This window comes from Xyrauchen texanus, chromosome 32 (genome assembly GCF_025860055.1).
Source record: "Xyrauchen texanus isolate HMW12.3.18 chromosome 32, RBS_HiC_50CHRs, whole genome shotgun sequence".
In the NCBI taxonomy this organism is placed as follows: domain Eukaryota; kingdom Metazoa; phylum Chordata; class Actinopteri; order Cypriniformes; family Catostomidae; genus Xyrauchen; species Xyrauchen texanus.
The window spans coordinates 8,777,684-8,789,774 of NC_068307.1; the positions used below are offsets into that span (position 1 = coordinate 8,777,684).

Genomic DNA, 12,091 nt, shown 5'->3' on the forward strand with positions numbered 1-12,091 from the left:
ATAAAATGTGATCTCATCTTCATTAAAGTTACAAGTATAGACTAATACAACATGCTTAATCTAACAACACACAAACAATTATAATCTTTCATGTCTTTATTGAACACATCCCATTAAGCATTCACAGTGCTGTGGAAAAAGTAAGTGAACCCTTTGATTTAATAAGTGGTCATCGATCCTCCTTTGGCCGCAATAACCGCAACATTTCGTAGTTGTGGATTAGACCTGCACAATGTTCAGAAGGAATTTTGGACAATTCTTCCTTGCAGAACTGCTTCAGCTCAGCTATATTCTTAGGATGTCTGGTGTCTTAAGGTTATTCCACAGAATTCCAGACCTTCTGTTGGGTTAAGGTCTGGGCTCTGACTGGGCCATTCCAAAAGGAGGATTTTCTGTTGTGGATTTACTTCAGTGTTTAAAGTCATTGACCTGTTGCATCACTCAAGTTCTACTGGGCTTCAGCTGGCAGATAGCAATCCTGACATTATCCTGTTGGATATCTTGATAAACTTGGGAATTAATTTTTCCCTTAATGATTCTGTCACGAACGCCGGTGAAGATTCCACAATCGGCCACCGGAGGTCTCTCTCACCTGAATATTAACATTGGTCTACAATTCCCTAATGCCAGCATGCCTGGTCTGATGACTTCACAGCTATTCCATATCATCACACTATTTAAGCCATGTCTGTTAGTTCACTCTTTGCGAAGTCTTGTTTGCCGCGGCTACATTTCTGAGCGTTTTGATTATCTCCTCTTGGATTACCACATTACGATCACTTGCTGCCTGTCTATTTATGACTCTTCCTGGAATACTACTACTGCTGTTTTGCTGCCTGCCCCGAACATTTTCCTGTTTACCCCGTTTCTGCTCTGTCTCTGATATTGTTGATTGCCCTGATTATTCGACCCTTGCCTGTCTGTACTCTGGACTTACCTGTTTAAATAAACCGCATATGGATCCCTCTCAACCTGAGTCTGCGTTACAGATGGCAAGTGTTTCAGGCCCTGAAGCAGCAAACTAGCCCCAAATCATAATGCTCCCTCCACTGTACTTCAACGTTGGGATGATGATTTAATATTGGTATGCGGTGCCCTTTTTACTTTAGCCTATATGTATTGCTGTGTGTTTTTCCCAAACAATTCAACCTTTGACAGTCCAAAAAAACTTTTCCCCAGTTGTGTTGTAGAGTGTCAAGATGGTCTTTGGCAAACTCCAGGCACGCAGCAATGTTTTTGATGGAAAGTAGCGGCTTAATTTGTGGTGTCCTGCCATGGACACCATGCCTGTTTCCTGTTTTCTGTAAAGTAGAGTCATGAACAGAGATGTTATCCAGTTCAAATGATTCCTTCAAGTCTTTAGCTGCCACTCTAGGGTTCATTATGACCACATTTAGCATTCTGCAGTGTTCCCTTTGAGTCATCTTGGCTGGACGGCTAGACTTCTGGGGAGAGTAGTACTAAATCGTCTCCATTGAAAGAACATTTGTAACTTTGGACAGATAAATAGCTAAGCTCTTCGAGATAACTTAGTAACACTTTCCAGTTTTATAAATAGCAAACATTCTTTATTGTTGGTCTTCTGAGATCTCTTTTTTGTGAGTCATCGACATCAGCAGATGCTTCTTGTGAATAGCAAACTCAAAATGTTTGAGTGCTTTTTATTAGTCAAAGTAGCTCTAACCCACACCTCCAATCTCGTTTAATTAATTGGATGCCAGTTTTGTCAACTCATGATTCTAATTAGCTTTTGTTGATGTCATTAGCCTAGGGGTTCACATACTTTTCCAACCTAGACTGTGAATGTTTGAATGATGTGTTCAATATGTGCAATAACAATACAATAATTTGTGTGTTATTAGTTAAAACCGATTGTGTTTGTTCATTATTGTAAATAAGATAAAGATCAAACCAGGTTTTAAAGGTGCAATAAAATTTTTCAGTTTCCAAAGTAAGGATCCGGGGTCTGAAACACATAGAAAATGTACGAAGCATGTGGCGCGTAACCCTTATTAGCCTTAGGGGACTGGCCCTTGGATGAAATCCCCTGGCTTTGAGCCACTACTGAAACAGTCTCATGTGCAGTAGGCCCAAAGGGATCACTGAGGACGCAGATACCATGAGACCTAGTATTCGTTGATACTTATGAACAGTGCTACCTTGGCCTAGCCTGACTTTACTCAGGGTGTTCTGAATGGACACGATTCGAGCGGGAGACAATTGTGCCCGCATCGCGATTGAATTCCATACAATGCCCAGATAGGTAATTCCCTTAGTGGGAGAAAGAACGCTCTTTTTGACGTTGAGCCTCAGACCCAGAGAAACCAGATGAACTAAGATGAAATCCCTGTGCTAAACTGCCAGCTCTTGAGACTGTGCTAGTATCAGCAAGTCATCTATGTAATTCAGAATGCAGATGCCCCGTTGCAAAGGAGCCAGTGCTGTACCCATGCATTTCGTGAATGTGCGGGGTGATAGGGCTAGGCCGAATGGAAGAACCCGATATTGGAAGGCTTCGTCCCCGAAAGCGAACCTCAGGAACTTCCTGTGTTGTGGCAGAATTTCTATATGAAAGTATGCGTCCATGAGATCGTTCATGACCAACCAATCGTGATGTTGGATTTGGGACATGACCGTCTTGATAGTTAGCATGGTATATTGAACGCCCTGACTGAGCGATTCAAGCCTCGAAGATCTAAGATCGGACGCAACCCCCCACCCTTCTTGGGAACCAGGAAGTATCTGCTGTAATAACCTGACTCTTTCTCTGGAAGGGGAACATGTTCTATGGCCCCTTTGACCAAGAGATTTTGCAGTTCTTTCCACAGTAGACATGCTTGCTCCGGTTTCACGGTAGTGGAAACCACACCATTGAAATGCGGAGAACAGCAAATGAATTGAATTCTGTACCCACATAGAAATACCTGGCAGAAGTTTCCACGCTGCCAGGGTCTCTGAGATGGATATTAATTTTGACACTTCCTGTTGAGGGGATGTCGAGTGTTCCATGTCTTGGACTTAAGGCAGGAAGCAACTGTACACACAACATTTCGCTGGAGGCCTCTAACTCCCAAAACACCAGAGGTGGTAGGAATGAAGAGGTTTCGTGGGGGTATCGGGAAGGTAGAAGTAGATGATACACACGCCCCGTCCAGATGGGGGCTACCCCCACAAGGCTGGACGCAAGACCATCAGGGTTTTTTCCTCTTAGAAATGACTGCCCTAAAGTCTTGCTTTGGGGGCTGCAGAGGGTGATGAGCTGGTCCGCAGTTTCTACAAGGGGGACCACGACTCGCCATGCTTTGTTTTTGAGCCTCCCTTCTAGAAGGACCAGGGCGTGGCTGGGTGGCCGACGGCCCCTCCCCCTGAGTGCAGCGAGGAAGGAATTGCCCGAAGGCTTCCTCGTGACTTTTTGCCTCCTGGAACCTGGTGATAACTACATTAATAGCGTCACCAAATAAGCCAGAAGGCGAAAATTTGTCCTTGTCTCTGATGCCTGACAAGTGTGGAGGTGGTCTTGCATGGCTTTGTGGGGAGAGTGGGTCTTTTTAACGATGATGCCGAGCCAGGCAAGAGATAACCCGCAAGTGTCTCTTCAACCGGCGGCATCACCGAACACACCCGTGCCTCAGCACCCACGATAGTCTAATATATCGACGTCGAGGGCACAAAGACATGGGAAGTATAAGGTTTCCTCCGTGAATGAGAGAGCTCGTCATGGAGGTCATCAAAGAAAGGAATAGACTGATGAGGCGTTCCCTTCCCTTGGCCACCAGACAGAAATCTGTCCTCCAACTTGGAGCATTTGGGGTCTCTTGTTGACATGGCCAGTCTAATTGAAGCCGGGCCACCGCACGAGTAATCACCTCGAGTAATTCCTCCGATGATTTATTATCATGCCCGGAATGCTCGGAGGATGATAACTCGAAGTCTGCAGACTCAAGAGATTCACGGTCCCCTCATGAACCGAAGAGGCGCCGGAGCGCACTTCAGGATCACGGGAAGGACCAGCTGGATCTGGGGAGAGAGCGAGCGATATGGACGGACCCGTCTCTCGCTCCTCAGCCAGATCCATACGAGAGCCCCACGATGGAAGTGTGGGCGCTGATGAGTGCAAAGCAGCATGCTCTTCCCCCAAACACACAAAACAAAACTAGTGTGTGTCCCTCTCAGCCATAGAGCGTAAAAAAGGGAACACACACACCGCTTGCTTTGTCTTTCAGTCATTCTTTTTAGAGAAAAGAGAAAGGATTCTGCACACTGCCTAACAAAATGTAACTCCTAACAGAGGAAGCTTGTTTCTGACAGGCTTAAGAAGCACAACACAAACAGATTGATCTGAAGACAAAAGACCTGACGATGCACCTGTGATGCATCTATTTATAGCCCTGCTACAGGTGCATCCAAAGATGTCATCAGCAGAGGCTATAATTTCTAGTCAATTTCATTGCACATTGCACAATTTAATTCTAGTCACCTGTTGCACACATATTCACAGCTGGTCACACCTGAAGTTGTCCCCAAAGCACTAAATCAGCGCAGCATCAAAGTGTAGCTTTTTGATAGGGAACTGTGAGCTACCTGTGTGGAATACAGCACTCAGGACGTGAAAAGCTGATTCCTTCACATCAGCGGACCATTTGTGTTCTGTGTGCATGTCTGAAACGATATCTTCAACCCAAGACTATTTTTTAGTGTAGGGCTGGGCAGTATAGCTGAGCCCTAATCATTTAAAATACTAATTATCTTGCTCAGATTACATTTATTACCTCTTGAATCTCCAGTTTGTGTCCTTTTTATGTTGAAATACACCAATGATCTACTATCCAAGAACTTTGATAATGTACATTGATAACGCACCACTTTTATTGACTGTATGCTGTGTGATTTTGTACAGTTTGTACTGTCTCTCATGTTACTGTATCAGCTGACCCCATTTAGGGAACTTTAAAAAACACTAAACATGGAAATGATGGTGGAACATGTATGTGGCTATGTGCAGCAATTAACTTTCTTAAAGAATTAACATTAATGCAAGTTTCTATCATGATGATGATTTTTTCTTTTCTTTTTTTCAATTGTATTAAAAAAGAATGGGGACTGAAGCATTTGAAGCTTCAAATATGACTAAGATGCACCATATCATATCATAAAAGTAGTCCCTTGAATGAATGAATGAATGAAAACTATATTGAACAACAACAACAACAATCAACACGAAGTGTTCAAAAGGATAAAAACACAAAAAAGCCCAAAGGCTTGTTTCCATTGTGGTCCTTAAGATGGAAGATGAGTAACAATACATGGACTAAAAAACATTGAGAACAATGAAGAAATGGGACATAAAAAGGATACAGACAAATAAAACAGATAAAAATACAATAAAAAAAAAACAAAACAAGGGCTAAATTCCCAGATAAACAAGCAGACACACAAGCAGACAATATAATATTTCTACTACTTCAAGGATTTCTATTTCCTTTTTTATATTTTTTTATAGATGTAATAACCCTTGTGTGTTAGTTTTGTATTAGGAACAGTCCGAAATTAAAGTTGTTATTCACATTACAGTTGTTGTTTCATTTAAGTGGTTATTCACATTATAGATATGATTTTTTTTCCCATATGTTTGATGTTTTTCTTTGAGAAGTTGTTTTTGAGTTCAGTGTTTGAGTTTTGCTTTTGAGCGATGAGAAGGTTTTTAGTAATGCATTGACTTTGTTTGTACTTGTAAAATATATATTTCATAAACGTCTCCAGAGATGACAAGATAGTTTATTAATTTCTTCATAGAAAAATTTAAATGAAACAAACTGACAAAGCAGTCATTCAAAAAGAGGCATAATAATACACTTTCAATATACAGTACATTCAAATGGGAAGAAGACACAGTCTAGACTAATGCTCCTATTTAAAGTTGCATTTGTTTGCAAATGCATATTCTCAGTGTCTTGTTTTTGTCCAGAGTTCGTATAGATGGTTTGTCATTAGGTTGTACATTAGCGATCTGTTAGTGGTTGGGCCAACTACAGCACTTACATCTGTCATCAAACACTGTGCCCACAGAACAGGAACTCAGGTAAGAATTGCCTCCTGCACAGTTATAAAACTTCATTGGGTCCTCGGAATGGGAGTAGAGTCCATCTGGCTTTCCATTGCAGAATCCTGGTGCTGGAGCATGAGTGGTGGTTGTGGTAGTTGTGGTGGTACTTGTAGATGGTTCACCAGGTCTTGTGGTGGCGGCTGGAGGCAGTGTAGGCACTTTTGAAAAAGGGTATGTTGATTAGCATTAGTTTGGATTTTGTGATTTTTTTGGTTGATGTTTTTTTTAACAGTAGATAATAAAAACCAGTGGGTAACACTTTACAATAGTTGCATTTGTTAACATTAGTGAAAATACAATAGTTATCATGCACTAATAATGCACAATAGTTGTACAGCATTTATTAATCCTAGTATATGCTAATTTCTACATATACAATATTTTGCCAGAAAGGTTAGGGTTGGGGTAAAGGTTGGGTCACTGCAGGGGGCTCCAAATAAATGTGTATATTGAATGTATATCTCGCAAGACTTTTTGCAGAACAAGGGTTACTATCTAACCATCCCTTTTTAATTTAAGCACAATGTAACAACCTTGATACATAATGAGTGCATTGTATAACATTTTTAAAGCAAGTATAAAGTATTCAAAGACCAAAGACAGCCATTTTTGCAATGACAACTTGTGAATTCTTACCAATAGATAGATAGATAGATAGATAGATAATTGCACATATTGAGAACTGCATTGTGCAAAAGTGCTAAAAGGTTTACTTTTTAGCTCAAAATCACAGACAGTTTAATTTCTTTTAAATTTTCTCCAATCTTCTTGACATTCAAAACATGAATTGGGGAGGTCAAGACAAGCACAGGAGTACAGGTTTCAGCTCTCTAAGTGGTCCAAGTGTCGATATAAAGAGATTGCTTGTTCTTCAGAGGGTCACATAGTCACCTAAATATGTTTTTAGTCATGAATTTGATCTTGTACCTTTCAAAATGGATGTCCACCAACCATGTATAATTGATAATGTAAATACATTGTACGAGGAACCATCCCATCTCCAATGTATTTATATTATCAAAAATACATGGAAGGTGGAGATACATTTTTATAAGGTCCATAATCAAAATAGATAAATAGATAGATAGATAGATAGATAGATAGATAGATAGATAGATAGATAGATAGATAGATAGATAGATAGATAGATGCATAGATAGTTCACACATTGAGAATTACACTGTGCAAAGTGCTAAAATTGTAAGTTTTAACACAAAATCACACACAGTTTAAATGTTTTTTCCAGTTTTCTCCAATTTTCTTGATATTCACAACATTAACAGGGGATGTCAAGACAAGCACATGAGTGCATGTTTTAGCTCTCTAAGTGGTCCCAGTATCGAGATATGGAGATCCCACCTGCAACGTATACAATACAAAAATATACATGGTTATGGACAGTTGATTTTTGAGGTTGTTCAAAGGGAGTCACATACGTAGTTACTTAGTCAATAATTTTATATGGTACCTTTAAAAATGGATGTCCACCAACCATGTATTTTTTGATCAATTAAATACATTATACGAGGGACCATCCCATCTCAAATGATAGAAAAGACAGTCCATAAACTGAATGATATACATTGAACTTGGTAGGTCTGACAGATCCCAGATTTCACACGGTGACATGTAGAGTGCCTCTCAACAACATACTTAGTGGACTAAGGCCTGAGATGGAGAAAAGTATTTTTCATTATTTTCAATAATGAGTTCCCAGATTTAGTGCTGCAAACCACAGTGGATGCCTACCCCATGTTGGACAAGGCCAAATTCAAAATACCTAATCTATGAGAACGACGAGTTCAAGGCTTGCAGTGGTGCACTGACTCTGTTCCAGTTTTTCATGGAGATTAACCTTCAGAGCACGTTCACTGAGACTGTCAGTCTTCTCAAGATTCCCCTCCATAGAGAAAAAACGTATCAAAAGCATTCCAGAAGGGCAAATTTCCTGTACAAAAAAGATGTCTGTCTCTCTCTCTCTCTCTCACACACACACACACACACACACACATATAGAATAAAAGAGAATGCAGTGTAAAATGCAATTTACGTCTGGACTTAAATCCATCTGCCTCCATAACAAGAAAACATGCGCATGTGCAAATATTTTTACTGTGATTACATTGGCTCAGAGTCCCACAAGAAAATTTGGGCACCAGCCACCAGTTACTGTAAATAAAACTGCACTTGGGTTCACACATCAGCTCCTTCTCGTCTCCTTCTGTTCCTGTCTTCAGCTTGCCAGAATGTTACAGAATACTCAACCAAAAATGAACCCAGCAGTGGCACTTATTCACCTACATCAAGGGGAATTCTGTGGACTCAGAATTCGAAGAGTTTCGAAGAGTTCTCCCTGACTATGTTCTTTTATTCCTTGATGCCAACAGGAGGAATAAATTGGAAAAATATTTGACTTTGCCCTGCTCCTGAGTGGTTCGACCTTCACTGTGGGAGTGGTTGATGAGGAATTCAGCAGTCCTCCTACAGTAACCACCAAGTCAGAGTTCCCTGTCATGGTCGCCAAGGTGGTATTCCCCGTCATGGCCGCCAAGCCGCTGTTCCCCGTCATGGCTGCTAAGCCAGCACCCACGCCTGTCATGGTCAATGAGCCAATTCCTGAAGCCTCGTCTGTCCCAGATTCAGCACATGAAGCCTCGTCCATCCCAGTGCCAGCATCCTCGGCCACGGAGGCTGTTCCCATCGCAGTGCTCCAGGCGAGAACAGAAGAGGAGAAGGGCTCCTGCCTCCCAGTTGCTGCCAGTGTTCATGGCCACAGGCCATTTCTTTGTTACTGCCTGTGCTCATGATCTTTTAGGTCGTTCCTCTGTCACTGCTAGTGTTTATGGCCAGGGAGGCCATTCCCCAGTCGTTGCTAACACTCTCAGCCACAGTGGCCGGTTCCCAGCCACTGCCAGTGCTCCTGACCATGGTGGTCATCGATGAGCCTGTCATGTTCCCTGAGGATGTCGACCAGTCTGTTACTCAGTCCAGTGCCAGTCAGACACAAGCTACCAGTCTGTTCAGTGTCCAGCGGTCACCGCTCAGTCTGCTGACACCTGTCCAATGGCTCTGCCCCTTGAATCCTCAGCTTCCCTGGCCTCTGAGCCCTTTGAATCCCCTAGTGGCCTACTCTGAGGCCCTAGTGCCCGGCTCTGAGTCCCCTGTACTCATTGAGCCTGTCTGGTCCCCAGTCCATTTGCCAGCACATGTCAGACACAGATGACCAGCCTTTTGCTCTGTCCAGTTGCAAGCACCTGTCAGACACAGACAACCAGCTCTTTGCTCAGTCCAGTTGCCAGGACCTGTCAGACACAGATGACCAGCCCTTTGATCTCTGTCAAGTTGTCAGCACCTGTCAGACACAGACCACTAGGCTGTTCAGTGGCCAACGGCTCCGCCACCCAAACCCTTGCCTCCTGTGGCTCCATCTCCGGAACCTCTGCCTCCGGCCCCTGGGACTCATTCCCTGAGCCTCTTCCCACTACGGATCGTATTAACAATTTTTTTGTTGTGTTAATGAGCTTCAGGAGCCACTCCTTGGGGGTGTTCACTAGCCCTGGTGTTCACTAGAGGTCGCTAGGAGTTTTAAGACTTATTGTTTGAAGTTCAGGTTCTGTTGTGCCTCTGTTCTGAGTTCCCTTTTGATTCATTCCAGTTGTGGCTTGTTCTCATTGGTTTATTTTTTTGTTTGTTTGTTCATGTTATCAGTCTTGTATTTCATTGGTTCGTGTTTTAGTAGACTTGTTATTAGTTGTATTTATCATATGTTTCCCTGGTCAGTGTAGTTAAGCTCTCATGTTTGCTTTAGTCCTTTGTTGAGTATTGTTTGGTTCTAACATTGTTTCAAGTCAAGTCATCATTCTTGTTGATGTTCGGTTTCACCATTTGTATATACTGTTTCATGTTTGGATGACATGTTTGGACAGTACTGTGAATAAAACTGCACTTGGGTTCACTATTCAGCTACTTTTTCTCCATCTGTTCCCGTCTTCAGCCAGCCAGAATGTTAAAGATGTCTTCAAAAAATAATGCCATAAATAGTTATATCAATTGTCATACAAATTCCAGTAAACAATAAAAAAGAAAAATCAGTATTTGGTGTGACCACCTTTGCCTTCAAAACAGCACCGGTTCTCCTAGATACACCAGGACATTTATTTATTTATTTATTTATTTTTGTGGTTGTTGGTAGATCCAAACTTCTTGGATAATTCACCACAGTTCGATTTATGATGTCTCAATTGATTCTGTCTTTATGTAATCCCAGACTGACTCTATGTTCAATGAGGGGCTCTGTGGGGGGGCATGTCATTTGTTGCAGGGCTCCCTGTTGTGTGTGTGTGTGTGAGAGTGAGAGTGTGAGTTAATGAGAACAAAGCCATAAGGTGGAGATGTTGAAAGAGTGGCAGTACTCTGTGAAGGGGAATATTAGTATCATATTGCTTCATATCTTCTCACTGGTACATTGTTATTTCACAATGGCAGTTTCCAAACCCAATAAAGACAAACAGAAATAATACCTGTCAGAAAATATGTTGCGGAACAATAAAATGTTGTTAAAACACATCACCATGCAGCTGGGTTCAACTACAGTATCACCTTCCAAAACGGTCATAAATCAAGGGGTAACCATAGATAACAAGCTAAATTTAACAGACCACATCTCAAAGACTGCAAGATCATGTAGATTTACACCACAATATCAGGAAAATAAGACCTTTCCTCTCTGAACATGCCACACAACTGCTTGTTCAGTCACTTGTCATAACTAGACTGGACTACTGCAACTCTCTCATTGCAGGCCTTCCTGCATGTGCAACTAGACCTCTGCAAATGATCCAGAATGCAGCAGCACGTCTGGTCTTTAAAGAACCAAAGAGAGCACATGTTACACTACTCTTTGTCTCTCTCCACTGGCTGCCGGTTGATGCATGTATTAAATTCAAGGCTCTGATGCTGGCATACAAAACAGTCTCTGGGTCTGCTCCAGCATACCTAAAATCATTTATGCAAATCTACACTGCCGCCAGAAGCCTGCGGTCGGCTAAGGAACGTTGCCTTGTTGTACCAACACAAAGAGGCACCAAAGCACTTTCCCGGACCCTCAGTTTCATCATAACACGTTGGTGGAATGACCTTCCCAACTCCATCAGTGAAGCTGATTCACTATCTGTCTTCAAAAAACGGCTAAAAACACTTCTTTTTCAAGAGCACTTAACCAGTCACAATAAAAAAAAAATTCTTGTTGCACCTAAATCTATTTTGAATGCTATTCTGATGCTAGTGAAACTTTGTAGTATGGACTTTTCATGCAAATGTCTCCTTAAGATGATTCGCTTATGTTTTCCTCTTTTGTAAGTCGCTTTGGATAAAAGCGTCTGCCAAATGAATAAATGTAAATATATAATTACTGAATGCACATGTATTTAATTGACTGGTACATTACATTTGAAAAAATAAATACAAATAAAAAATTATCTAATCTATGCCCATAAAAAAGTGTTCCAAATGTCAGCTAGTAGTTTATTAGCTCAGTTATTATGGAAAAAACTCTTAGTTCTTATGCTAGTGTAACATTATCCGGATAGTCTTATTCTGTTTATTATATTCCTTAGAGTTCAGGTAGCGGTTATAGGCTACTCAGCAAGAATATTGTATGTTAATAAAACAAGTGAGAATCCATTTAAAAAGGTAGCTATTGGCAAGAACGTCTAGGTTACGTATGTAACCTCTGTTCCCCGATGGAGGGAACGAGACGTTGTGTCAGAGAAGCGACACTAGGGGTCTCTCTTGAGTGCCGATATTCACCTCTGAACTATGAAAAAGGCCAATGAGAGTTAGCACCCAGTATTTGCATGTCCCGCCCCCGGACATACGGGTATTTAAGCGGCCCAAATACGGGAGTTCATTCAGGATTTTTCTGAGGAGCCAGAAATGGTCCGGCCACAACAGTGGCTCGGCTCAGCGACGTGGCAGGGGAGACACAAC

General features: G+C 41.8%; 1 protein-coding gene across 1 annotated transcript in view; it reads right to left on the reverse strand.

Annotated features, from left to right (window-relative positions):
* Positions 1–8,009, reverse strand: part of ovgp1 (oviductal glycoprotein 1) — a 16,046-nt gene extending 8,037 nt beyond the window's left edge. The window contains exons 1-2 of the mRNA XM_052101122.1: positions 7,931–8,009; positions 6,040–6,261 (exon numbers count right to left, since the gene is read on the reverse strand). Of these exons, the coding sequence (XP_051957082.1) occupies positions 6,040–6,261; positions 7,931–8,009 (301 nt within the window). The remainder of the gene's footprint in view (positions 1–6,039; positions 6,262–7,930) is intronic.
* Between the last annotated feature and the right edge of the window lie 4,082 nt (positions 8,010–12,091).